Source organism: Indicator indicator, chromosome 8 (assembly GCF_027791375.1).
Source record: "Indicator indicator isolate 239-I01 chromosome 8, UM_Iind_1.1, whole genome shotgun sequence".
NCBI lineage: Eukaryota > Metazoa > Chordata > Aves > Piciformes > Indicatoridae > Indicator > Indicator indicator.
In genome coordinates, this window is record NC_072017.1 from 11,198,757 (window position 1) to 11,225,442 (window position 26,686).

The window sequence follows — 26,686 nt, forward strand, 5'->3', positions numbered from 1 at the left end:
GAGAGTGGTAAAATACTGGAAGAGGTTGCCAAGGGATGTGGTTGAAGCCCCGTCCCTAGAGACATTCAAGATCAGAGTTGATGTGACCTTAGGCAGCCTGATCTAGTTGGAGGTGTCCCTGCTCACTGCAAGGACAAGACGACCTTTGAGGGTCCCTTCCAACTCAATGCAACCTGTGAAACTTGCATGGCAAACAGGCTTTAGTCCCCATGCTCCATGTAGATTTTTTGAATGGAGGAGCAAGCTATTCCTGCAGTAAAGTAAAAATGCCATTAATCATCTCATTAAATGAAAAATAAAAACATCTACAGCAAAATTGCTACTTCCAAATTACTACTGGCATACACATACAGTAGCGTATGCATTGTCTTCTTACCAAATGCAACAAGCAATCAGTTTTTACCTTGACTTAGTACTTCAAACAAAATTCAATTAAGTCTCAGACTGCAACACTTAGGAGATTAGCTGATGCAGATTCATTGTAATTTGTAGTATTTTACTTCTCATACGCTAAGTACATTCATGGAAAATCAGATTGTTATTCCCTGATGCTTCGTGTGAAACATTAAAGCACAGAACCAGCCAAACAGGATTCCTGTGAGTCAATATTTAACAAGGATCTTACACTTGCAGGCTTTTTATGCTTTTACAAGCTTTACATGGGATCTTTGTTTTCCCATTTTGAAGTGATGTCCATCTTCATGCAACAACTTTACTAAGTTAGGCCCTGGTGTAGTAACGGGGGATATTTAATTTTACCTCTCTATTACAACCTGCTTTCTATTTTACAGGGGTTTTGAACTCTAATGCACATTTTCCCTGGCCACACAGAATGGCTCCTTTCTTCCTTGTAAAAACTCTGATCTCAAAAAAGAGTTACCTTGAGCGATTACTCATTTCCCAGTATTTAAAGTGGGGTTTTTTGGGGGTGTCTTCATCAATCACATCTGAGCACGAGGCAAAGTCTCCATGAGGTACCATGGGGCTTTAACAAGCTACACTGTTACAGCTAGGTTCTCACATCTATAAAAGTTACAATTATCTTTATAAGCTGCTTTGAAATGTTAGGATACAAGATCCTATGCTGAAGCACAATATTACAGCATTTGTTTCACATAACTTTGTTAAGGCTGTTTAGAATTTCATCTGAAAAGGCAGTACAAAACAAGATGGAAACAAGAAGCAAAGATACTATTTTCTTTCTTCCACCAACCCCTCCCTACATATCTATGTAATAGACCATCAAGCTTGCTACTGCCACTAATGCTGCATCTTCTTGAAAAAAACTAAATTAAAAGAATTAACGAGCTACAGGACAAGACTCCCAACTGTCTCCAGACATAACTCATTCTAAATACTCATATGCACCCAATAAACTGCTTAACTGAGGTGTCTATTTGTACCACAGCCTAGTTTCACAGTAATTAATGGATTAAAATATTTTTCTGGATGTTAGACCTCACAAACCTCCAGCCTGTTGCCAAAAATACTCTTGTGCACCAGCAGCCATGTGTTATAGGGACCTTGAGAATAATTTGAAACTTGCTTTCCAACAGCTACCTATCACATGCAAGCTGCCAGAGTCTACATTTGCCTTACAGGAGGAAGCTATTGTGTTTTCTCAAATGCTCTACTGAACAGAACATACTTGAGTTCCTCAAGTTCGAAACGTTATCTTTTTACCTTTTTTTTTTTAATATGAAGAAACAAAAAAAATATCTAAATTAAATATTCCTATTCTCTCTTACAAAATGTCATGTCCATACTTTGGGAAGCCAGATTGAAAGAGCAGAAATACACTTTGGATGAAAATCCTAATGAGAGCTAGTCAAACCTGACATTAGGTTCTAGAAAATCAAAACTATAAATTTGGTTTAGACAGCTGCTCTAAATGAGAGGCCTACCAATAAATTCTGAATTTATAGGCTAAAAGATGACTTTTCAAAGGTTCTTCCTTTTACTATAAATGGGTTTGGGTTTAGAGATGCAATGTGCTCCTTAAACTGGCTTTGTATTTTTCACTTCATAAATACAAACATTTTCTGCTGAACTTCCAAAGAGGCTAGGACAAATTTTTCTGATACATATGTCTATGTATACCAAGATGGGGAAAAAAAAAAAAAAAAACTCATTAAGATACTCTTGCAGTCATCCTCATGTCAGGAAATGCCAGTTGTAGCAGCTCATTTACCAATGGTTAATTTCTGCTTCCACCTAGAAATACTGAAGCCTGTTTAAGCTTTAGGTAAAGCTTTAGCACATTACTTTGTTTGCTTCCTGTGTCACATCCACAATTAGTGCTACTCCCACGTATTATTGTCAGGGCTCTATAGCCTCTCAAGTGGCATTTCCTTGTATGAAGAGGGAAGATGTCACCACACTCATTCCCAGGTAGAGTATAAACTGTAAACACCAGTCTTCCCATAACCATACCAAAAGAAACACAAGAGTGAAATTTAGTTTCTGTTCATCTCTGAAGCACCCTGTGGCACAGATAAAAATGTGAAGCTTCTTTCTACAGTGCAATCTGTTGAGAGCTCTCAAAACACTTAATTAGATTAATTTACTAAGCTAGAAGAACAGAAATGGGTGTTTACAATAATTAAACATTTTACCATGTGATTTTTTTTTTTTTTTTACACAGCCTGAGTCATTCTGAATATGTCAATTTATGCACTAAAACCAGAGGAATCAATTAACACTTTGAACAGTGACAAGGCTTTTCGAGTCACACTAACAATGCATTTCCTTTTCACTCACAAGCAAAATCTCCCTTAGAAAGTCAAAACCAGATTTAAAAACAAGCTAGTACTGCGCTGCTTAAACAAACAGCCTCCACCCCTTAACAGGTAAGAGTTTATGTACAGCAATGAGTTAGAGGTTCAAACTCTCAAGCTACAACGATCATGCAGCCTTGCAGGGAAGGCAGCTCTAAGGCAGGGGAAGGGGCTGACTTCTGAATTCTGAAGCCCCAGAACGTGAGTAGAGTTTCAGACACCACAGGCTCAGTTTCATCAGTTGATGATGTACCTGTAGGACACCATGAAAACAAGTAAGATTTTGGGATTTTCCTTCTCAAGGCAGCATGTGGCTGCAGGGAATAGCTGCAGACCTCTTGGGCACACGTTCCCACTGCAGAATCGGTGGGTCTTCACTCCCACTCTTTAACAGTGAAACACTGCACAGAGGCATAGACTTAACACTTTGGGTATGGACAGACATATAAAACTAGACCCATAATATTTTTCTTAATTCGTGACTCGGTGCCTAAATTAGCTTCTCAAGGCCAGGCAAGCAGGAGCCCGTGCAGACATGAGGGTAAAGGGAAGAGAGGGCAGGGCTGCAGGAGTGGCAGCCACAGCCTGACTTACTGCAGGCATGCTAAACCATGTCTTTCAAAAACCTATGTGAACACATCTGTTACTGGAAGGATAAGTAATAAATTCAAAATTAAAATGTAATACTAATACCAGAGAATGTTAAAAGATAACTCAAATGCAGTGGTGCAGATTTCAGAGCTTAATACAATGAAAGGTTAATGGTAGATGGCTTTCCTTGGCACTTCATGCTCTTGCTGTAAACCGTTGATTTCAACATTTCCTCTGTAGCAGCGCTTTTCCTTTCTCATTTAAACTTAAAAAAAAAACAGGAAAATACTTATGAAGTCACAGGAATTACCAGAGGATCAGGGGGAATGCAGTAGTGTGGAAAGACTAAGCTTGTTTTTGAGACTAACCCACAGTTTGACGTATGTTTCTGACACTGCCAGTGCACATGCAGCTCTCTAACAAAAAACTTGGTGCATCGTAGTGTTCTCTCCAGCTACACCATTCCCTGCATCAAGCATTCTGGTTACCAAGAGCGTTTCTATCTGTTGTTAACACAGTGCACTGGCAGCTCCTGAGAAGTAGAAACAATTTTTGAAAGTTTTTAAGTTCAGAAGAGTCTTCATAAAGGTAGTGAGGTATATAAATTCCCTGGATAAACCCTGACAGCTTGAGCATGAAGGTATCGTCAGAGCCAGTTGTTGATACTGACAGCTCAAGATAATGGCTGCAACAAACAGGTTTGAACTCAGGCAGAGTTTTGTGAGAGATTCCAGCTGGGCTAGAAACAGCACAGCAGCATTGCTTAATCTCATTTAACCCTTCAACAGCAGCTTCTCAACTTTACTCCATGATGGGCTGGCTGCATTTTTGACAGAAGTCATTGCCAGCAAGTCCTGATTCCATTCACAGCTACCATATTCAAAATGAGTTCATAAGGAGCAACTTTAAATTTGTGTGGAAATGCATTGGGACCTTTTTAAAAAAAAAAAAACAAAACAAAACAATAGGAAAACAAACCAAACAGATTAATAACTTCAGCTTTGCAAGGAAAATGGGAGAGGCTGGGGCAGGTTTTGGCAAGAGGCTCAGGCTGAGCTGCCCATCCTTGAAATGACCTAACAGCTCACTCCAGCTCTTTTCTCCAGCCAGGCAGGATGTCCTCAACCCTGTCTCACCCTCACATGGTCTCTGACCACACATTAGGATGGTCCATGTCACTCATCTGGCAAAGATATAATCTTTCTTTAGCAGGGTTAGCTTTCCAGTAGTTGCAAGTGAAACCAGCCTTCTGCAAGGACACATCAGCAACAGAGGGGTGCAGAGCAGATTCTTCTGATTACAAGAAGCTGCTTCAATCAGCTTACACTGCATTGTGTCACTTCACACTTGCCCTACTGAGAGATGGAAGCACAGCTTTGTTCTTTGTGTAATCAGCTAAACACGATTTTTTGGTGATTTTTTGTTTGTTTGGGTTGGGTTTTGGTGTTTGGGTTTTGTGTTTTATTTGTGGTTTTTGGTTTTTGTTGTAGTTTTTTTTTTATGGAAAAGCTGAAGCTATCTCCAATTGGCTCCTTGCCTTATGAGCTAAATCCCAACCAAGTTTATCCCTGGGTTTACCCAAAGAGTTTCAAAACTACACTTACCCATAGAGATACTCCAGAAAAAAAGAAGTATGGCCAGTTGAGATTAAATTAGTTATACCAGACACCACACCTCACCAGAAAGGAAAGGGGAAAAAAACCCAACCACCCCACACAAAACCCACCTACATAAAAAAAACCCCAACCGAAACAAACAAACAGAAAAACCCAACAAAACTGACCACCAGCCAAATAAAACAATGGGTAAAAACTAAAATAAACTACAAAGCTCTTCACAGTAATCCATAAAACCCAGAAACCATAGAGGAAGTTTCCCCAGCTAATCAGATTCTGAGCATTCCTTGTATCTCCAATATCTCCATGGCAGAAGAGTCCTTCTCACCCCATGATAAGTACACAAAAGTAAGACAGTGACTCTTCAGCCAGAGATATCTTATCCTGGCAAAGGAGAGAAAAACCTCAATACCAAGTTTCAAAGCTCAATTTCATGTGTTCAGAGACAGGGTTACTCATTTTACACAATTTGGCAAAAATAAAATTTCTGTTTTCTATTTGCAGAAGAAAAAATGAACAGTAAGAAGGAAGAAAATTACTAGTTTTCTCCAAGCAATTCTTTCTTCCCTCCATCTTCATCATCACTTCCTACCCTCCTCATTTTGTTATTTTGTTGTTGCTGGTTTTGTTTTTTAAATAACCATTCCTGTTATTGTAAAAAAAAAAAACCCGAAACAAACAAAAAACCCACCCCAACCAACACCACCACAAACCAAAAGAAACAACCAACAACAAAAAACCACACCAACCCCCCAAAAACAAGAACAAAAAATTAAAAAAAAACCCACCATGCTTAGACTACGTGGTGTGTAAAATAGCCTGGAGGAAGTAAATATGACCTTTTAATAGGAAGACGACTGTGACACTGATTAAGCATTCCTGAATTTTAAAAAGTTGCAATATGAAATATGAGAGGAGAGTCTAGGGCAAGACATCTAATTACAGAAGTTCCCAAAAATCAAGGTGCTTATTACACAGTAATTAGAAGACTGCACAGAAGTTTAGCAGTGAGAATTTCACATACAGTTTTCACAATTTTGTATTAGCTGACAGACATCCAAAAATCCTGTATCAAATTGCTTTGAAGATCTTAAACTAGATCCTTAGCAAATGAAGGTGTTCTAACCAAGAGTTAAAAAAAACCCCAAACAATAAACAGCAACAACAAAAAACCCCAAGCAAAGCAAGCCCACAAAATTAGCTCAGAGCCACTTACTCTTACTGAGTTGAATCAGAATTGGACTTAAATGCAGTACCTTTAGATTAAATGAGAGCAAGCAGATATCACACAAGAAGAGAACGTTATGTTTCTGGCAGCACTCTAAGACAACTCAGCACTTTTTTGTATACCAGACTACAAAAATCACCAGATACTGGAAAAGCTGAAATAAAATTAATATCAGTCTTGGAACATTAGTTATAAGTGCAAGGAAAAAATGCTATTAAAGCCTGCATCAACCGTTGCAGCAAAAATCCAAAACTTACAACTTTCTTCACTTTTGACTTTCCTTCTCTCAGAAGTTTTCAGAACAGACCACAGCTATCTAGTGTATCTCAAACCGATTGAGTCATTATGTATGTCAAATACACTAGAACAAATTAACATTAGATCACATCATATTAATTACACTCAGAATTTTAGTTACATTTTAGTTACATTTCTAAATTATTTTTTAAATGAAACGCTGATAATTTTAGGATACCACCAATAATGCAGGATTAAATCAACACCACCAGTATAATTTACATTTTATTCTGAATAGCTCAAAATCGTATCTACCTCTTCTATCCAGTGTCAGACAACAAAGCAAGGTCATGCAGATTATCTGTTGAAACTTCTCCTTCCTACAAGGGCAGAACTTGAAGCATATACTTGGAAAGGTACTCAACCCTGAAGGACTCTGACCACAAATTTTTTAAAACTAAAAGTGATGTGAAGCTGCAAAAAGGCCATAAAACCTAATATGTTGTGGTCTGTTGTTTTTTTTTTTTTTTTTTCTTCCTGTCCATCTGCTGCCAGGAGCAGGTTTACTGCTGCCTCCACAGGAAAACAGAAACAGATGTTACGGATATTTTCAGAAGCCCTTGTTGAGAAGGGGTAGAAAACTTAAAAGCCAGAAGTGATTAGCTGGAGAGGTGAGCCCAGGTAAACCTCATGAGGTTCAACAAGACCAAGTGCTGGGTCCTGCACCTGGGGCTGGACAATCCTCATTATCAGTACAGATGGGGGGATGAGGCGATAGAAAGCAGCCCTGCAGAAAAAGGACTTGGGAGAGTTCTGGTGGATGAGAAGATTGACATGAGGCAACACTGTGTGCTTGCAGCCCTTTGCTCTGGTGAAACCTCACCTGGAGTACTGCATCCAGGTCTGGAGCCCTCATCACAAGAAGAACATGGAACCTGATGGAGCAGGTCCAGAGGAGGACCATGAAAATGATCAGAGGGCTGAAACACCCCTCCTGCAAGGACAGGCTGAGCGAGCCAGAGTTGTTCTGACTGGAGAAGAGCAGATTCTAGGGAGACCTAATAGAAGCCTTTCAGTACCTGAAGGAAATCTATAAGAAGGTCATAAAGGGACTGTTTGCAAAGGCCTGTAGTGATAGGACAAGGGGCAATGGTTTTAAATTAGAGAAAAGTAGATTTAGGTTGGATGTTAGGAGGAAATTCTTTACCATGAGAGTAGTGGAACACTGGGATAGGTTGCCCAGGGAGGTAAGTTGAGGCCCCATCCTTGGAGTTATTCAAGGTCAGTCTCAACAGGGCTCTGGGCAACTTGATCTAATGGAGGATGTCCCTGCTCACTGCAGGGAGGTTGGACTAGATGACCTTTGGAGGTCCCTTCCAACCCAGACCATTATATGATTCTATGATTAACTGCAAGATTTTTACCTTGGACTGCAGGTGCTGGATCACAACTGTTAACGCTTCAAACTTCTGGTTGCTGCATGTCAGGAACTTTTTCAGCTGCAGGATGATTCCACTTTGGGTCTCACATTTTGTTTTGTACTGCGTCAACGCAGCTGTTTTTGTGACCGGTGAATGCCCATCTGTGGAGGCTCGAGTCTGTATGCATGAGCTCTTAGGACTCCGTGGCTTGCCCTTGTCAACTGAAACAAAAACAACAACTAATTACCATGCACTTCATGTAACTTAAAATTTGAAACACAAGTGCAAAAGAAAAAGTAATTGTAAATTCTTCTGAACCTATGAAGAGAAAAGGTTATTTCAGTAGCAGTTCCGAGCACACACTATCATCTGCCCGGTTAATTTCTAGCACCATAATGTTGTGTACATTTTGTACTTCATTCTCACCTTCAGCCATTTCTGTGGCTTACTTTTCAACATACTCTTCATACTGGGCTTTGAATAAATATTTTCATAAAATGTAGTATCTCTGTCATCCAACCTATCCAGTAACTTCTAGCATAAAATTTGACCACTTCCATTTGCAATATATTATTTCATATCTCCTGAATTCAAACCCATTTTCCCTAGACTTTGACTTTTTCCTTTCAAAATTTTCATTGCAAAACCTCCCCTCTCTGAAGCTCAGGTCTGATTATTTTTTTTTTAGCATCAGCAGTTTCAGTCACAAGGAAGAGATTTTAAAAAATGCTCTAAAATGCAATAAATTTCAGGTTTGCCCTGCCACTATTCATGGTCCAAGGGTTACATTGCTAACTTAGTATTTCCAGTTATGTTGCAACCTCAATCCCTTCACAGCACACAATCATTTCATGTCAGAGGAAACCATGTTACATAATCCAGTGCTTGACTCGTAAACACCATGAAGGTTACAGGCTTCTCCTGCTGCCTTCAGACTGGAAAAGGAGTACAGAATTGCTGTGCAGAGAGGGCCAACCTTCCCTATTTGATCACACATAGAACAAGCAAACACTTTTGCAATAAAAAGCTGATGCAATACATAACCCTTGCCAATTTAATCAAGCCACCTAAGCACATTACTTTGTTCAGTTTCAACTTAACAAGATATCTTCAAGATAAAGTGAAAGACCTGAGAGATGAGATTTGAAGGAAAGAAAAAAAAAAAAATAGGAGCATGCAGAAAAACAGGGATAAACTAAGATAAACTAACAAACAGAAGTACTCGCTCATCAATCCTTTCTGAAACCCAGGGTTTGAAGGAATTGTCCCACAGGTGCAAGGTTCAATCACACAGCTGGAGATAGTGTTCATAACAAAAGCTTCAATTCTAAATTCATTTTAGCCTGACTGATGCTCAACTATTGCATTAATACATCAGCCTTGCACAGACTCCACTTGTTTTCAAAGCACCTGAAAACAAGTTTCTTTTTCAAAATACTGTCGTCCTTTATGCCTCTCTTACTGAGCCTGGTATGAAAATTCCTCCTAAGCCTATTAATTTTCCAAATAAATCCTCTCTAGGCAAGATTTACTGTCTTCCTTCATAGCTAGAGAATTGTCACCATACTGCTTTATCATGGGCAGATGCTCTTGTATTCTTGGAGATTTCACTGCCCTTCCGCTCAGAGATGCTAACTACTAAAGAGTTTCAATCAGAAACATAACATCCTGCAGTTTAATAGTAGAGCTATTAAAAGGTATAATCAACATGATAACCCAAATCAAAATATGAATCTGCAGGGGAAAAAGATCAAGCTTGGCTGCTAGTTCTAGTTAGCTTTGAACCTCCATTTTAAGTAAATGTGGCCATTTCTTTTCTTCTATTGCAGACATAACGTCCTTTGAGTAGACATCTTTAAAATGAATGACAGTTCACATTTGAGAGCCACCCTGTCAGATCTCCAGCAATTGTATGGAGAATACTGTGTTTGGGAAAATAGTTGTTACCTTCTGAAGCTCCTTCAAAAAAGACACAAGAGACAACAATCAAGAACAGGAGGGGGGAGGGGGAAAGGGGAAAGAGCAAGGACTAAAGAATAAACATGAAGAGTCAGTCCTTCCCTGTCCTAATGGCTCATATACTCCTACTCATTTACTCCACCTCCCTTCCTGAATGCTCCACTTACAATAAATAGGGAACTAGAACACTCTTGATTTAAGGGTACTGGGTAAATTCACCGATACAGATAGTAATGATATCATTTAATTAACTACATGAAATTACTTTTACACCCATCTGACCCTGTCAGAGCTGCATTAAACCTGAACAAATGTTTGCAGACAATTTTCCTTCTGGAAAAAACCTAACATCATATACAGTTACCTAATTTAATTTAAATGCAGTGATACAACAGCTAACCACGAACAAGATGACTGCAGATATACACAGTTTTCAGAGTTCAGACAGCTCCACGCTCCACACCACTGCTTTTATCATGGAGCCCAGAGTACCAAGTCCTTTCCTAGAAGCTCATTCAAACATTCAACCAAGCCAAGCCTGGATACTACACTAAAAAAAGCTGAACAAAACCCATGCACTAGAGAAATTCAGTGACATTCCTGTTGGCAATTTTATCAGATATATGCTAGACACAGCCACTTCAAATGCTGAAAAGCATTTCTCTGCTAGCATGAACCCTCTGCAGCATGAGCTGCCTCTACAGATTAACACCAGTGACACTTCAATGCTTATTTATGGCCTGTGTACCTCTGGGCAATGACAGATTGTTTCCAGATTCATATAAAAGCATGCTGTTGTGTCAAAACAAAAGTCATGCTTTCATTAAAACAAAAGATTGCAAGTCTAATTACTGATACAACACATCAGTACTGGGATAATTTAAAGCCAGTATTGGTTACCAGCACAAGCCCTCCTCACTTCTGCTTTCTTGTCAGCTTTACCTTGTAAAGCAGAACAACTTCCACCCTTCAGTTAGGTTCCGGACTCCTCTCCAACAGTATCAAACCCAAACACTGTACCAACTCTAGCTGAAGCACTCAGTTTCTGAAGACAGAAAAGCAGATGTTCAAGCAGAGCAGATAGTACATTAACCAGACAGAATCACCAGCTAATGTCTATCCTTATTCATATCGCTAAAAGAAAAAAAAGAAAAAATATAGCAGCGATTTTGCAAACACTAAGCCTTTTCTTTTGATCAACTGATCATTCACAGAAGATTCATTATATTCCTGGCAAAAATAATATCCCATGTCTTTGGAGAAGGTTCAAAAATTCTTCCACTTTCTGCACAGTTGCTACTCGGACAGCAGCAGCTGATTCCAGTTTTTTGGGGAGAATATTAGACCCATCCCAAGCTTTTCCATAGAGCAGATTGTTTCCCGTATGTAGCTGTTCTAGTTAACAGTGTTCAGAAGCAAGAAATACACAACTGTCTGTAGAGTAAGGTGTGTTCCATAAACTTAAATGTAAGTGCTGGACTATTGCCCATGCTTGACTGGCTATCACAGAGCTTGCCTGGTTCTGTAATTTCATGAACCTCTCTATCTTGTGCCCTGTTGCTGGATTACCACATGAAATATTTATCACCTACTTTCTGGTGTACATGTCCAAATTAAAGCCTTCTTTTGCCTCTCATAGCATGTGCTAGGAAGGTCTGTGCAGTAATGTCTACACTAGCAAGAAATAATCTTCTTTAAAAAAGAGATTAAATTTTTAAAAAATCCAAACATTTCTTAAAAGCATTCCAAACAGCCTAAACAAACTACTTGAAAAGCGCAAGTAGGAACAGCCTCACTTCTCTCCCCACACTTTCGCAGTCACCATTTTCTTACCCCTAAGCACCTTCTTTACACATTCCTCATCCAAACTGTTAGCTTCCACAGGTTTTTCAAAACCTGTGTGTGTCTTCTGAAAGTATCTTTCAAAGAAACATCCTTGCTCAACGTTTTCTCTTGTAGGAAGATGCAGGCTGGTAAACACTTTCTGCCTCTCCTCCATTTTCTGGAAAGCTTTGTCTACACATGTTAAATTGGTGCTCACTTCTTTGATCAGCAAGACCAGGTCGGCTTGAGTATTTAATCGAGTTTCCATTTCTTCTCTTACTCGCTGGATTTCCTCAAGCACAGTTCTTATATCCAAGTGACTGGACTTCACTTCTGCTTTGAGATCTTCTTTCACCTGTTGCTGACTCCTCTGCAGTGCTAACACTGTTCTGATTTCCTTCTGAGATGTTTCCACATCACGCTTTAGTTCCTTCTGTCCAGCCTGCATTGCTTCTTGACTAGCTTTAACTTCTGCCAACAGAGCAGCAAGGCACTCCATCCCAAACCCACAGCAGTCACAGGACCTCTTCCAGTGTCACAGCTTCCAAGCAGTCAGGAACACTCGTGAGCTGGCAGCAGATTTCCCCAGATAGCCAGAGAGCTGGTACATAGCCCTTGGTATGATATCCTACCTCAGCTTACAGCATGCTGCCATGAAGGTACTAGGCAAAAATCTAGTGCAGGGTGAGACAAAGGCACTAAATAAAATACTTCAATAAGCAGGGCTCTGAAGCCAGAGCTCCTTCTCAGGCCTCTGCCAGAGCACTAATCAGTTTAATTGGCAGATTATGCCACACCTGAATTTTTTAAATCTTTTGCTGACATCATTGTAGGTGGGACGTCACCCCAAAAGCCACTCCCAACAGTCACTTGATCTGCGCATCAATAAAAGTATGTCTGGGCATCAGTAACCAGGTTTGTTGCAACACAGTCAAACGCTGCAAGGCAGCAGCGGCCCTTTCTTTCCAACACAAAGGCTCAAACAGAGCCAGAATTGCCTGCAGGAGCTGAAAAACAAACAGCTCAACAGTGCTTAGTTATTACAGTTGTGTATTCAACATGGTGATTATGCACCTGTCCTTTTGCTAATGTTTGCAGTGAGGGTTCAGGAGTAGATCTGTGACCACCTTGGACATTGTCCATTCCCACTGAATGCCCTCCTCATTCCCACAGCTAGGCATGCTCTTTTAACAATCTTTAGAAGAACCTAGATCCTGGGGAAGCCCTCTAGCCCTAAACAATAAATAGTTACCCCAGCAAAATAGGAAAACTGACTAATGAGTTATTTTTGGCACACTAAGGATGCTCCCTTTCAGCTACCAGGTCTGTGTTAACTATGTAAAAGCTATTGTTTCTTACTTTTAAGCACAGGACTCATAATTGGTCTAGGCTCTATGTAAAACATGGTATATTAATGACACCAGGCCATCAGCTGTTGTGTTACACAGGAACATAATTACCCAGTGCTTGGATTCAATTTGGGAAGCAAATAAAAAAAAAAAAAAAAAAAGAACAACACAATGTAGATCTTGCTCCATGGAAGAAGTCAAGTTCTGCCTTCAAAGAGACGAGCTGGCATTCAGCATAACACCCAGCATTCAGAGCCTGCAACGAAAGTTTACTGTTCACTTTCCAGTTTGCCTCCTACACTAGACCAGGCATACTCACAGGACCAGGAAGGTATCAAAGGCACGTTGTCCACACAGAGTGCCTCACAGCTTGTAGGTTATCTCCTGTCTTGCTATCACAGTGGTATCACAGCCCCTAACGGACAAGATGCCAGTAGTGGAGCTTTTTTCCAGGTCTTTGTATCACCTGCTAGAAGGTCAGAAATCTCTGATGAGATTTCCTCAGCACAGCTACAGGCTTGCAGGTGTAGTTTCTTCCTCCTTCAGCCCCTTGCCCCATTTCTAGCTCAGGAGCTCTTGGAATAGCTATCCAGCATTAATATTTACATACAGTTACCACTAAGGACTGGTTCACAAAACAGACTGCAGAAGCACAATCTGAAGTTTGAATTCAGGTAACATCTTTGACAAAAGAAAGAGTGCCAGGTATGAGCACCAGCAATATTTCTGCTGGTGCTAGACCAAACCCTTCTGTAATTCAGGTGAGCAGTGTAACAACACTTCATTCCAACCTTCCCCATACCTTAGTTGTTCCTAAAACTCTCACAAATGGAGGCAAAGGATTTGCAAAGATCTTATCAGCCACCTCCTGTCAGCAAATTGGAATCCAGTTGAATTGATGTCCACTGGTTCTAGTATGATACAGGCGCAGAATGGGTCCCTCTGTTAGAGGGATTTTATTCACCATGCTTAGTGATGTAACCACCCAAGATCTAAGTTCCTGGCAGCCCCAAGGGCCCCACTTCTCTTTCTCCATGTATGCACCCATTCTGATTGCCAAGTGCTCTCTGCTGTAAGATAAGCTGTGAAGAAAAGCTCTCCTTGGAAACAAGTCCTGCTCTATATGGAAATATTAATTCCTCCTAGAATGTTATCAGTGTGTGTGTGTTACTTTCCTCACTCAAACTAAGAGATCTCATATCTAAGGACACTGGTGATTTAGAAGGTCACCTTCTTTACATAGCTTCCAGGCAGCTTTCCTTTGCTTTTCTGCACTCTGGAAGACACTTTTCAAAAACTTACCTAAAACTAAATTTGTGAGTAAATACTACAAAGCTGACTGAAAGTCTACAGAGGTTGCTGGTACTCTGAAATTCACAACCTGTCTTTCAACATGAATACTTCACAACAAATGACACACAAACAATAGCTTTCAGCAATGCACAACCTTCCCAATCCAGAATTTAAACTCTGGGAATCACCAATTCCTGCAGCTTCTGCTCCAACTGTGCCATCTCTAGCCTCGATACATTTCAGGTATTTTAACATTTTCTCCTGTTTAGGTGAAAAATCTCCTGATTTCATACACTAACAGAAGTTAAACACTGATGAGGATTTCCTCTCAAGAGTAAATTAGAGAAAAAAGATGCAACTTCTTCTGAAATAAAAACTGGCCTATTTGGGTGGGATGTTTAGGGGCTTTGTTGTTGGTTTTGGATTTTTTTTTTCAGTGTGGTGGTGTTTTAGTTTTATTACTTTTAAAATATTTCTTCTGCTTTCTGAAAACACAGAAATCCTTTACACAACTAGCTACCAGCAAACACAAACAATCTCTATTTCTATAAGCTCAAATATTACAAGAATAAAATCCCTCATGTTAAAACATCTGAGAAAATCCATGCATAGTTTGGAACTCAACACAGAAACTTGCTTAAACCACAGTAAATTATATTTCACAGTATTAAGCAATACAGCAAATATAAAATACTAAGTTTACACACAACTTACAGTAAATCATACCAAAAAAAATCTTACTTTACCAGGGTGGTTTCAAATTCTGTATGGATGACCAATTTGTGCAACTAGGACTAGGATCAACCTTCAAACAGCAGCCAGATATTTTCACTTTCCAAGCACAAAAGAGGAAGCACCTAGCTGCTTCTATATATTGACCTTCCCTTTTTTCAAAAAGTCTGATTTACAACTAATTATAACTACTAACTGAACACACTCCCCCACTGCAATAAAACACCAAAGTGTCAAAAATAAAAATAATCTCATCCTTGGACTTCTTGGTGTTAGGCTGGCAAAGAAGTTTCAGAATTAACAAGAAAGACCAAACTAAAAATTAAAAAAAGGGAGTAAGGTCTAGAGAGGGATGCAGAACAGTACTTGCTACACAGGAGGGAACATTTGTACAAGAGTATGTTCTTGCAAAGAAGATATATACTCAGACTTATGAAATCAGCTAAATTACAATTAAAATAGTGAAATGAAGGTAAAGAACTGCTGCCAACACGTCCCACAACACACACTGACCCAAGTTGTGGAAAGCATTACCAAACATGCATCCTGTACAATATTAACAGTCATGAAACAGAGCTAACTGTGTTCAGTGGAGTTTTGGGCTGCATCAAATTTCTCCAAATACACTGATAAACATTAAATTAAACTTAAAGGTCTGCCTGGTTTTGTTAGAGTTTGAAGAACACAGACTTACACTCCTGACCTCTACTCCAGATGCTTGATCTTATCCTCCTGTAAGAGAGCTAGCCCCATTGATGCCCTACTGCATGACAAAGGGTCTGATTCTGGGTTTTTCCCCTTCAGGGGTTATTAAATGCCACTGTCACATCTGAACCCATGACTGAGTCCATAACTTCACCTTGTTAATCTTTACACAGCTAGTTCTGCATCCTCAAAAAAATCTCTACAACCCTCCCACCATCCTTCTCTCCGTGTTGCCCCCTGCTGTGATGCCTACAAGCTATTTGAGCAGCAAGGCTGATCAACCATTTGATTTCATGGCTTTGATTTTAAAGTCTACCTTGTGACAAGCTATGGCACTTCAGAGAGGGAGACTTAAGAACATCCATAGAGATAAGGAAGCTGTTTGGTTTAATCTGCAGCAGTACATACATTATCTTTGAGAAGATCTGGAAATTTGGCTAGCTGTAAATTGTCACCCTAAATTCTTTCGAAGCTGTTCTGGGCTATAAACCCATGGAGCAGCTTCAGACAAATATATAGGGAAAACAGTTACAAAACTAAATTAATAGTTTCTGCAGAGGGCTTGATAGGCTAGACTTGGATGGAAGCCTTCTACCTCCTGATTTACTCCATAGGTTCGTCAACTGTAAATTTTGCCTGCATCCAGCTCAGCAAGTGGTGAACACACATCTTCCTGATGTGCCTCAGAGTAGAGGCTGGTGACTACACAAACACAGACTCCTGAAGAAGTAATCTTCTGTTTCTAGGCTCTGCCTTAGGCCTGTCTGTATAAGCTACTGCAGACAGTCCCAACTTGCTCTGTTCATACATCAAGCACATCAGTCATGAGCCAGTTCAATCAACAGGAAAGTAATCTCATTTTTCAGAGTTGTGCCTGCATAATTTGCCCAACTGAAATTCTGAAGATGATGCTACACCTCAGAAACTCTTCTAGCTACTTATTCAGCTGATCTTGTCTCAGAAACAGCACTTTCATCAACATGGTCTGAAGCTCAAGGCAACTAAATGCACTCTAGAGCAGAACTGCAGCTTTCCCTCCTTTCCCTTTATTGTAACCTCTTGAGATTTTCTTCTTTAGTCACTAGCCAGGAACATCAGCTTATTTTAGCTGCCACCAAACCCTTTTCAAGCTATTCTGAACAACACAAACAGTAACCATCACAGAGGCTTTTAAAAAGTTTGCAGGAACTGAACAAGATTTAACTGCAGGCAGGTAGAATCTGACCTAGATGCTTAAACTGACATAGCAGGGTTAAAACATACACAGCAGAAATCCATCTGCCTTTCTTTGCAGAAGTAAAAAGGTTTTTCAGCACATTTTTTCTTAAGTGCTAGTACAGCCTGGAGGAGAAGTGCAGAATCATCATATATTCCAAACATGCAGCCTGAAGTACTGTTTCTGATGTCTGTCTGTCCTCTCATGCCTATTCATCCGTTTACTTACACTATTACATAGCACTGACTTTTAGCCCCAGTACAGCATTTTAAATCCCTTTTTGTTCCTCATTTCTAGCCACAGAACTGGATATTCCCTTTATACACAGAATAGCAGAAAGGAAGGGAAAGTCTCAGATGTATTTACATACTTCAAGGAGTTCTGTGCCTGCTGAATGTTTTAATTGCATGCTTAACACACATATCTTGCAGCACTGGTCGTACTGGGTTTCACACTGGCAGAAGCAGGTCTCTGCTGAGGCAGAGCCTATTAGCATGTCCAACGCTTCCCTGTCCGTTAGGTAACAAACCAAATATTTTTTAACCACAGCAGAGTCCTGCAGCCTAGATCTGTTAACCCAGAAACTGTAATATATTACGTACAGCTTTTATTAGCTCCCTGCTTGTTGACAGAACAAACGGAGCATGTGAACCAAGGCTACCATTTATCACACAAAAAACTGGAAGAGGAAACCTTCAAATCCAAGAAAACTAAGAGATACGAAGAAAGGCCAGTTTTCCAACTGCATACCTTTCTAAGAGAGCTTTTGCACAATCAGCAAAGACTCAGCAACCCTGAGCAGTCCTTAACTCCTGCACAAGGGTTCTTCTTAAGTCAGATGTGAACCTATTCATTGCCAGTTAATCTGACACTTCAAACTCTTTCAGGCTCTTTAGTGATAACCTATAGTGTGTAGCAAGCCCTCTGCCTCACAGTGTGACAGTCTCGACTTTTCCTGTTGGGTCATAAGCATGCCCCAAAGGTCTGCCTGTTTTTTTGGGAAGGAGAGAAACTCTTCCTGCAATCAAGAGACACAGGGGGCAGTCATGAATTCAAGGAAAGAAAAATAACAGCAATCCAAGCGTGACACTGCAATAATGTTCCCAGATAAACCTCAGTACATCCTCTTTCCAATTCCTACCCCAACATACTCTTACCCACATTACAGCCTTTGAACCAGGCTCCTTGTGGGTACATACCCATTACAATTAGTCACCTATTAAAGCCTCAGTGTTTCTCAAACACAAATACACTTTCATCCAAGTGATTAACCTTGATGCATCTTTGTTACCCTAAGATGTGATTTGTCCTATGGAATATGGGTCCTGAGCTTGTACAACTGTTTTAGGACACTGTCAAATGCACTACTGACTGCCTGAACACAGCACTTTTCCTCTTAGAGGAAGCATGTTAATGACACACATTTTCATTTGCCAGAAATTTGGTATGCTCTGCTGTTTACTTATTAAGCATAGAGAATCTCAAATCTCCATATTGCATAAGCCTCACTCACATTTCTGAAGATTGTAATTTATGTCTTAAAAACATATATTATCATTATACTGAAGCAAGAAAGTAGATTATGATGTTTGTAAAGATACCTAAACTACATCAGAGAAAATGCATTATTTTCAATTTGCTGATGGCTTCCAAAATTAAAAGCACAGAGACAAGGTGTAGCTCAACTCATGTAATCGCTGCAAGTCCCTGATCAACCAGCTTATGCATTTTTTCAAGAGCAAGTTTTCAAGGAAAGTTGGTCATCATGACTCTTGAACTCTGCTTTACACTGTCTTAGCATTACACATTCCTTTGTTAGTTCATTAGTAGCTGGTGGACTGACATTCCAGTCTTGATGATGATGAACTTAGTACCAGGTGAAAGCATGTCAAATTGGCTACACATTTTGTCAACCCTAGTAGTAGTGCATCGGTCAAGTCAGTGATGATGGCAGATAAGAATTTAAGAAACACTGCAAAATAGCAAAGCTGACATTTTATAGTAGATTAGAAGATTGGAAGGGATAATCTCCACAAATAACATTTTACAAAGAATTACGGAGTCCCAGACCTGGTCATTAAGTGTGTAATTAATGTATCAGACAGATGTCTGTTTGCTAAATGCATCGTACATTTGCAAGCCTGACTAATACTCTGAAATCTCAGTCTTGTGCCCATAACACTTTTTACTTTATGTACCACGGGCCTACCACGAGTTGAGTCCTGAACACTTAATACACAAACTGATTTTGTGTTAATATTGCATTCACAGTATATTTAGTAAAGTTTACTGGAAGTAACATCTAGAACTGAATTAGGTTTTCACCTAGCTAATGCACTGTCAAGGGTTAGGGCTACTAAATGAGTGACAGACACTCCACTAACCCCTTTCCCTTCCCCATTCCTGAAAGGCACACCTGCCCAAAGAACCAAGCACAGAGTGATGTTGAACACTGATGATCTTCACTCCTCCTCACTCCTATTTCCTGTCTTTTCTCTCCATTTCCAACTCCTCTACAAGAAGTTGCTCCGTGTAGTCTGGTGCCCTCTACTGCTTCATCACAAGTACAGGACATGACATATTTTGGCCCTTCACTCTGCAGCCTCTTGCAGGATCCAGAGTCAAATGGTAGAGGAAATCCCACCTAGATTACTTCATACCATCTGCAAGCCCTTACCAGATCCCATTAATTGCCACCCCAGTGCAATCCCTTCTCACCTCCACATTCTTCCTGGATATGTTCATACAATCACAGATAAGTTTAGTTTAGAAGGTACCTTAAAGACACACCTGTCATGGGCAATGGCATCTTCCACTAGATCGCATTACTCAAAGCCCCATCCAACCTGCTCTTGAACACTTCCAGGAATGGAGCATCCATAACTTTTTTGGGCAGTCTGTTCCAGTGCCTCACCACCTTCACAATAAAGAATTTCTTTCCAATCTCTAGTCTAGATCTACCCCCTTTCAGTTTGAAGCCATTACCCACCCCTCATCCTATCCCTACACTCCCTGATAGAGTCCTTCCCATATTTCCTGATGGCTCCCTTTAAGTACTGGAAAGCTGTTATAAGGTCTCCCACTCAGGGCTGCTGCTGTCCTCATTTGCAGATACTTAGGCGTGTGTGGCGTTACAAGAAGCCTGCAATATATCCACATGTGTGGGGAACCATCAGTCAGCACAGAATGCAGAATGATGTCAAGACATTTCTTCTCTTTCAGAAGATCCTAGCTTTTGCATGTGACTGTGGGGTTGGAAAGGCAGAAGAACAGCCAAAAAGGAAGAAGCCATGAGTTGCAGTGCTTGAACCTACTCCTTCCCCAATACTGTAGGCCATCTACTATGCTCAGCATCAGCAACAGGGCCAGAAGAATCCTCCAGAAACTATTTACATAGCTCCTAGTTGAGCCAAGTAAACACTACTTTAGATATAAAAGGCATTTCACCAGACTGCTCAACTGTTTCAAGTCTTACCACAAAACTCTCCCCTGCGTTTTTTTTCATGATACCTTTTCCTCCAGCTCAAACCTGATCTGACTTCATGCAGATTAAGTCACTGACTATAATATCTCTACATGGACATATTTCATGCAGATACTAACAAGGTACCTCAGAAGTATTCCTTTTTTGCTCTCACACATATATGACAGTCTAGGAAGTCAGGTATGTGGACAGCTTAACTATTTTGCTACAACTTTTTACCTTGCTTCTTTCCAAAAGGGCTGCCGAGCCGTTTTGGGAAGTATGGTGGGAATAAACATCAAGTAACTGGGAGATACTGTTACTTACAAATCCAATTAAGAGTAGTTAACAGATTTTTTTTTTTTAATCACAAATTTATTCTAGATCTGTGTATCAAACTTGGCTGCTACAACCCTAGATTTTAACAGATAATTGCAGGAAGAACTCAAAAAAATCCAAACAGTATTCTTGTAGCATATGGAATTAAGCCTTTGATAGTCCCTTTCTGCTTATGTACTATGGAGGTTTACTTTGTTACAATAAAGGCAAAAAACCCCAACCAACCCACTCAGAACTAATTTGGAATTTTAACTGAAATTACCCAACTTCATCAATTGTGCCTGCCTTAAATACAATGGAGTGATTCTTCCTTCATAACCATCAGAACATTTATTAGCTCAGCTTAATGCCAGATTCAAGAATTTATTATTTCTACTCTTTCTGAGTTAAGTCTTTCAGAGTAAGAGTCTATTTAAGGCTCAGTAATGTGCAAGGAACCATAATCTTTCATTGAAATCAGCTGTAACAAAGGAGACCTGTAAAACACATTTTTTTGACCACAGGACTAGGACATTAATATGCATCTTCATTTCCTGTGCAGTATCCATAGCTATCTTGGAAGGAGAGGACAGAGTAGCTTTTAGTTTGAACTCAGGAGCTATGTATTCAATCACACTGGTGTGAGCTGATATTATATGACTGTAACAAATGTCACTGACTTAAGCGTGGCATTGAAATGCTGCCTAAAGGATATTATGGAAGAGAAAGTAGGACAGAGTGGCAATTTAAAGAGCTTCCCGAGCCTTGCTTGTATTTTGTACCACCGCCTTTGTACCAAAACTGTTTCTGAATGTATCCAGCAACAGCTTCCTGTGTTTATGAAACTCTACACCCATTTAGAAAAACAAATCCAGATGAGACACAGGTTTACTGATGTTGTTCTTGAAAAAGGAGGTGACAGCACTTTTAAACTGACACTTTGGGTCAGTGCCAAGTGACCCAAAATAATATTTTATCTACCAAAAGATCATTAAAACATTCAATTCTAACATTTTCCTGAAAAAGGTAACTGCAGTTTGCAACTTCATGTTACAAAATAGTAAACATCCAAATTCTCTTTTTAGTACATAGAGCTGTACTTTTTAGGGAAATCTCAGATTTCTGAATATAAAATGGACTATAAAAGATTTCAGAGACCAAGCTAGGACATGAATTTTGCCCACGATTAAAAATAAAATAAATAAATTCAGTGATATATAGGCACAATTAAGCTTACACAATGGAAATTAACTAAGAAAAGTGAAGTTTACTGTAAATGTTTCCCAATCCCTTTAAGAATCAGTCCTAGAGCTCTTCGGAGCTATGTAGAAAATTCTAACACAGCATTTTCAACATTGTTCACTGTGGTATCACCCAATGACCCTGTTTTAACCAGTATCTCCATTTGTTTTAATCACAGTCCAAAATGGCAAGCCAACAGGCTGTTCCTTTCCAGCTACACTGACTTCACTCGATGAGTTCAGGTTCAGTAACAAAATTAGGTGTTTCTCCGTAACTGCAGTTATTTGCAGAGCGTTAATCCATACCATTGTTTCCACACAGTGCAGAGGTGTACATTTACCCCATTTGCAGAAGGCTACCCTGGCATGTCTGGAAGATCATATAAGACAAGTACTACATGAAACTAGAGGATTATCTATTTCTACAACTGTTTCATAGTTTGGTTCAGACTGGTTACTCGAAAATCAGTACTGTTCTTCAAAGGCACTAGATACAGTATTGACACATACCCATCTCCCTGGGCTGGTTCACATAGCACAAGTTCATTTTCTTATATATGTACTATTGTTCTAATTTACAGTTTAAGCACCTGTGCTATTCATCGTTTTGATTACCCATATCAATATTAAATTGAAATAAAGACTCTGCAGAGTGAAGGAAAATTTAAGCAGTCACCAAAATTAGACATAAGATCACAATTTTAAGAAAATGTAGGAAGCAGTATAATTGTGCTACTGTTCTTTGAAATACACTGTTGAACACGTGTCTAACCTTGAAATGGTGCTTTAAAGTTACTCTAGCTGTGAAACACAATTTGTTGGTTGACAAAACAGCATCTTAAGAGAACCATTTCAGTTGCTGCTGGTTAAAACCATCCATGTGAACTCAATCTTCCATGCTTCAATGTGCAAGTGCAAAGCAGAAGATACGGCAATTCAAGTGCCCCATACCAGCAGTAAGTGGTGCTGCTGTATTCCCTTTTCAAAAGGCACACAAATTGCACTTATACAGTTCCTGGCAGTAACCACGTCATACTTAGGGACCTATTTGTGTCTTTCCTCTTACATTAAATTGTTTCTCTTATTAAGCATCAAAGACAACTCCCCAGGGACATGCCTAGAACACTGCACACCATTGTTTCAGGAATAGCCTGACTGCAACCCAACACAGCTCATGTGAAAACATCTTACCAAGCTGAAAACAAAACAGAGAAAAAGGCAGCACCCAGCACTTTTACTAGCCACAACATATATGTCCCCACCCTCTCAGAATCACACTGTCCTTCCACTGCTTGCTGACTACACCTGGAAGTTAAGACTTCTCTTCCCAATGACTCCCAAACTGTACCTCTGGCAAAGGCTACCCAAGAACTACCAGTTCTCATCTCATGGAGTGATTGCTTGTTGTGCCTGCTGTGGAGACCAAGCAGTTCCTGTGGAGGAGGTTTAAAACATTAATCACATGTTTTGCATTTTATGTTCCCTCAAGTTTCTTCTGTTTGAGCTAAAAAACAAAGATGGAAGACTTACATCTTAGCTTAATTGGTTGGCAGGCAGGAAGGGAGGGAAAGAAGGCTATAGAAATTTGAGGAACTGGTATCTCTGTTAACTGCAGTCTCCATGCTTACGGCTAAGAAAACAGAAGTTATTTGGAGTATAATAAATTGCAACTGGCTTTATAATTAAGTTCAATCATTCTTCTGCTGGAAGCATTTCTAAAATCCCTGTTTTGCTTAGCACAAAGTATATTCTTGCAATAAGTATAAACGCAACATTTTTAGTTTCTCTAGAGCTTTTGATATTAGCAATATCCACAAACAGATAAAAATGAAGGTCACTGAAACATCTGAGAGTCTCAAAATATTACTAAGGAAATCATTAATGAGTACTAGTTGTTACTTTCCCTAATTTTCTACTGAAGAACTGCTGGTTCTCTTTAAAAGGATGAGCTGTCATTTAAAGCTCAAAAGATGTTCCCAGCTGTCTTATTTCCTGTTTACCTATAAGTATTTCCAGAACAGTACATACAAACTGTTTACACAAGCATCTTGAAGAATTTTTACTTGCTATAAATGTATAAAAGGAGCATAATACCACAACAAGAAGTAGCAAAACTAAATTTAACCAGGAGATGAACACAAGATACAGGGTTATTAGTACCCCTACTACAACCACTAGACATCAGTGAAGGCAACACCAGTGGAATGTTCATAAATAGCAACTGTAAAGAAATATCTCAGACAGATACAAGTCAGGTTATTTAGGGTGGGTTATTTCTATGTTTGACAGGCTGCAAGAGCTGGGGCTGTTCAGCCAGGAAAAAAAGAAGGCTCCATGGAGAGCTCCACAGTGGCCTTCCTGCACCTGAAAGGGGCCTGCAAGAAAGCTGGGAAAGAACTTTTTACAAGGGCTTGTTGAGATAAGATGAGAGAAAATGGACTTAAGCTTGAGGAGGGTAGATTTAGACTGGACATTAAGAAGAAATTCTTTGCAGTGAGAGTGATGAGACACTGAACAGGTTGCCCAGGCAGGTTGTGAATGCCCCCTCTGTCTCATCCAACCTGGCTGTTCAAGGCCAGGTTGGATGAGACCTTGCACAACCTGGTCTAGTGGAAAGCGACCCTGCACATGGCAGGGAGGTTGGAACTAGACAATCTTTAAAGTCCTTTCCAGCCTAAACTATTCTTTGATTCTATGATATACAATTTGATTTCTAATTTTTTAAAAATATTTGAGTTATACTGCTGATGCATTCATTTTTCAGAAAAATCATATAATCAAATCAAATTAGAAAACAAATTATATTTTCTTCTCCCTGTAGGATGGAGAACAGAAATGATACTCCATGAACAGGAATTGGGAAGAACACTGGAAGTGGACATGGTTAGAAAGGTGCTCATTATACAACTAACTGAGATCTAAATCAATAACTCTGCAATGCTAGTTTACCATTATTACTATGTTAAAGATTATTGCTTAATGGCCTCTTAAGATTTAATTCTATCAAATCTTTCTGACAACACTACCCTGTTGGTCCATAGACAGCAGATAGGTCTAGAGAAGAACAAATAGAGCTAAAGGTGATCTTAGCAAGTTATCCAGCTTGACCAGTGCAGCCTTCACTGTATTTTGTTCTGAGGTAATATAAGACAAGAGAGGTGGGGACTGCTTACAAATAATTTTCCATATAAGTCAGTTTGGATACAATATTTGGTGAAACAGTCAAGAGCTGGGTGAAACACCAGCACTTTTCCTAATAGCATCAAGCCAATCAACTTCAGCCTTAGGTTCTTGCTCTGCACCATACCACTCTGTGATCAGAACTTCCTAAAAATAACAAAAGCAGCAGAGAAGATGTTTCATTACAGGACACTAAATTGACAGCCAGTTTCTAGTTTCTATAAACAGAAACTGTCATCTCTTGCCATCAATTGTAATGAGAGTGGCAAGAGTGGTCCGTCTTTTCAGTACTGCCTTCACAGTACTTAACACACAATCATATTTAATTAATTGAAGATGCTGGAAACATTTTTTGCCCTCTGTTCCATTCCCACATCAGAGTTTTCTCTGCTAACAACAAAAGAGTAACACAAAACAGTGAGCCAACTGGCTGCAAATAAGTTGCATTCTAGCACTGAAATTTCAGGCTATTGTTTTCCTCAAAAAAAGCTACTGCTTTGTGCCTTAGAAAGCTCAGATTAAAAGGACTGAATAGTTGGCAATGCTTTATTTGTTTGAATACTGCAAGTTGTTCCTACTATGATGATAACAGATTCATTTGCACAAGCTGCAAAACTGATGGAGGCAACTTTTAAGTCCAGTTTTACCATGCTGGAGGTCCCCCAAAAGTAATTTAAAAGCTATGCAGGTTTTCATGTGTCACTTTTTTAATGTGTGCTTCACAGCACAGCAGTTGCAACCAGGCCCTTTTCACCTATCAGATATATCAAGTGGTAACAAATGCACAATTGGTATATGCAGTGATATTAGCAGAGATATTTACTCTCCAATTAACTATTCTTCTATGAAGTTGACCTTGAGATGGCAATTTCATTTATTTCACATTGACAAATACTTACAGCATCCTTGACATAATTACTCCATTTTGGTGAAAACAAAAAAATCCAGCATCACTCAGGGAAGGCAAAAGTGCAACAGCTGCCATGCATCTGCTTTCCACTGCATTCTAGTTGTTCCTTCTCCAAAGACTTTGAGCAAAAATTCTCATCTACATTCATTTTCATATTGCATTAAACATATGCACAGCTTAAGTATAAAAAAATCACATGTGTAAACTGATGTTTTAAATTTTGGCATATTTTTTGTTGATTTGCAGAGATTTTTGATGGTTATTTTTGGTTTGGTTTTGTCATTGGGGAGTTTTCTAGCAGTTCCTTTCTGCTTCCTTTGAAAAGCACTAGTATTATCTTCATTTTATATCCATTGAAAATGCATCAATTCAATGATCCTTGTATAGAGTACAAACTATACTTAAAAACTGCAAACCACAGAGCCCTACCATGTGAGAGTAGGAACCTCCATTTAGCTATCACCTACATGCCTGCTGAAGCTATGATTTCTTAAGACTGAAATCAAGTACATCAGACAGATCATTTAATACCCAGGCTTGAACTGATGAAGTCAAGAGCAAAGACTCTCACTGACTTCAAGAGGAACATGATCACACCTAAAATCCCTCATAACAAATGGCTTCCA

General features: G+C 39.5%; 1 protein-coding gene across 5 annotated transcripts in view; it reads right to left on the bottom strand.

The window, feature by feature from the left end:
• MTUS1 (microtubule associated scaffold protein 1) overlaps positions 1–26,686 on the bottom strand; it is an 88,933-nt gene that overhangs the window by 22,363 nt on the left and 39,884 nt on the right. For 4 of the 5 annotated variants that reach the window (XM_054382885.1, XM_054382888.1, XM_054382886.1 and 1 more), the window contains one exon: positions 7,874–8,091. In XM_054382885.1, coding sequence (XP_054238860.1) covers positions 7,874–8,091 — 218 coding nt within the window. Of the gene's footprint in view, positions 1–7,873; positions 8,110–26,686 lie in introns of all 5 variants that reach the window. The other variant, XM_054382889.1, reaches the window with a different exon arrangement.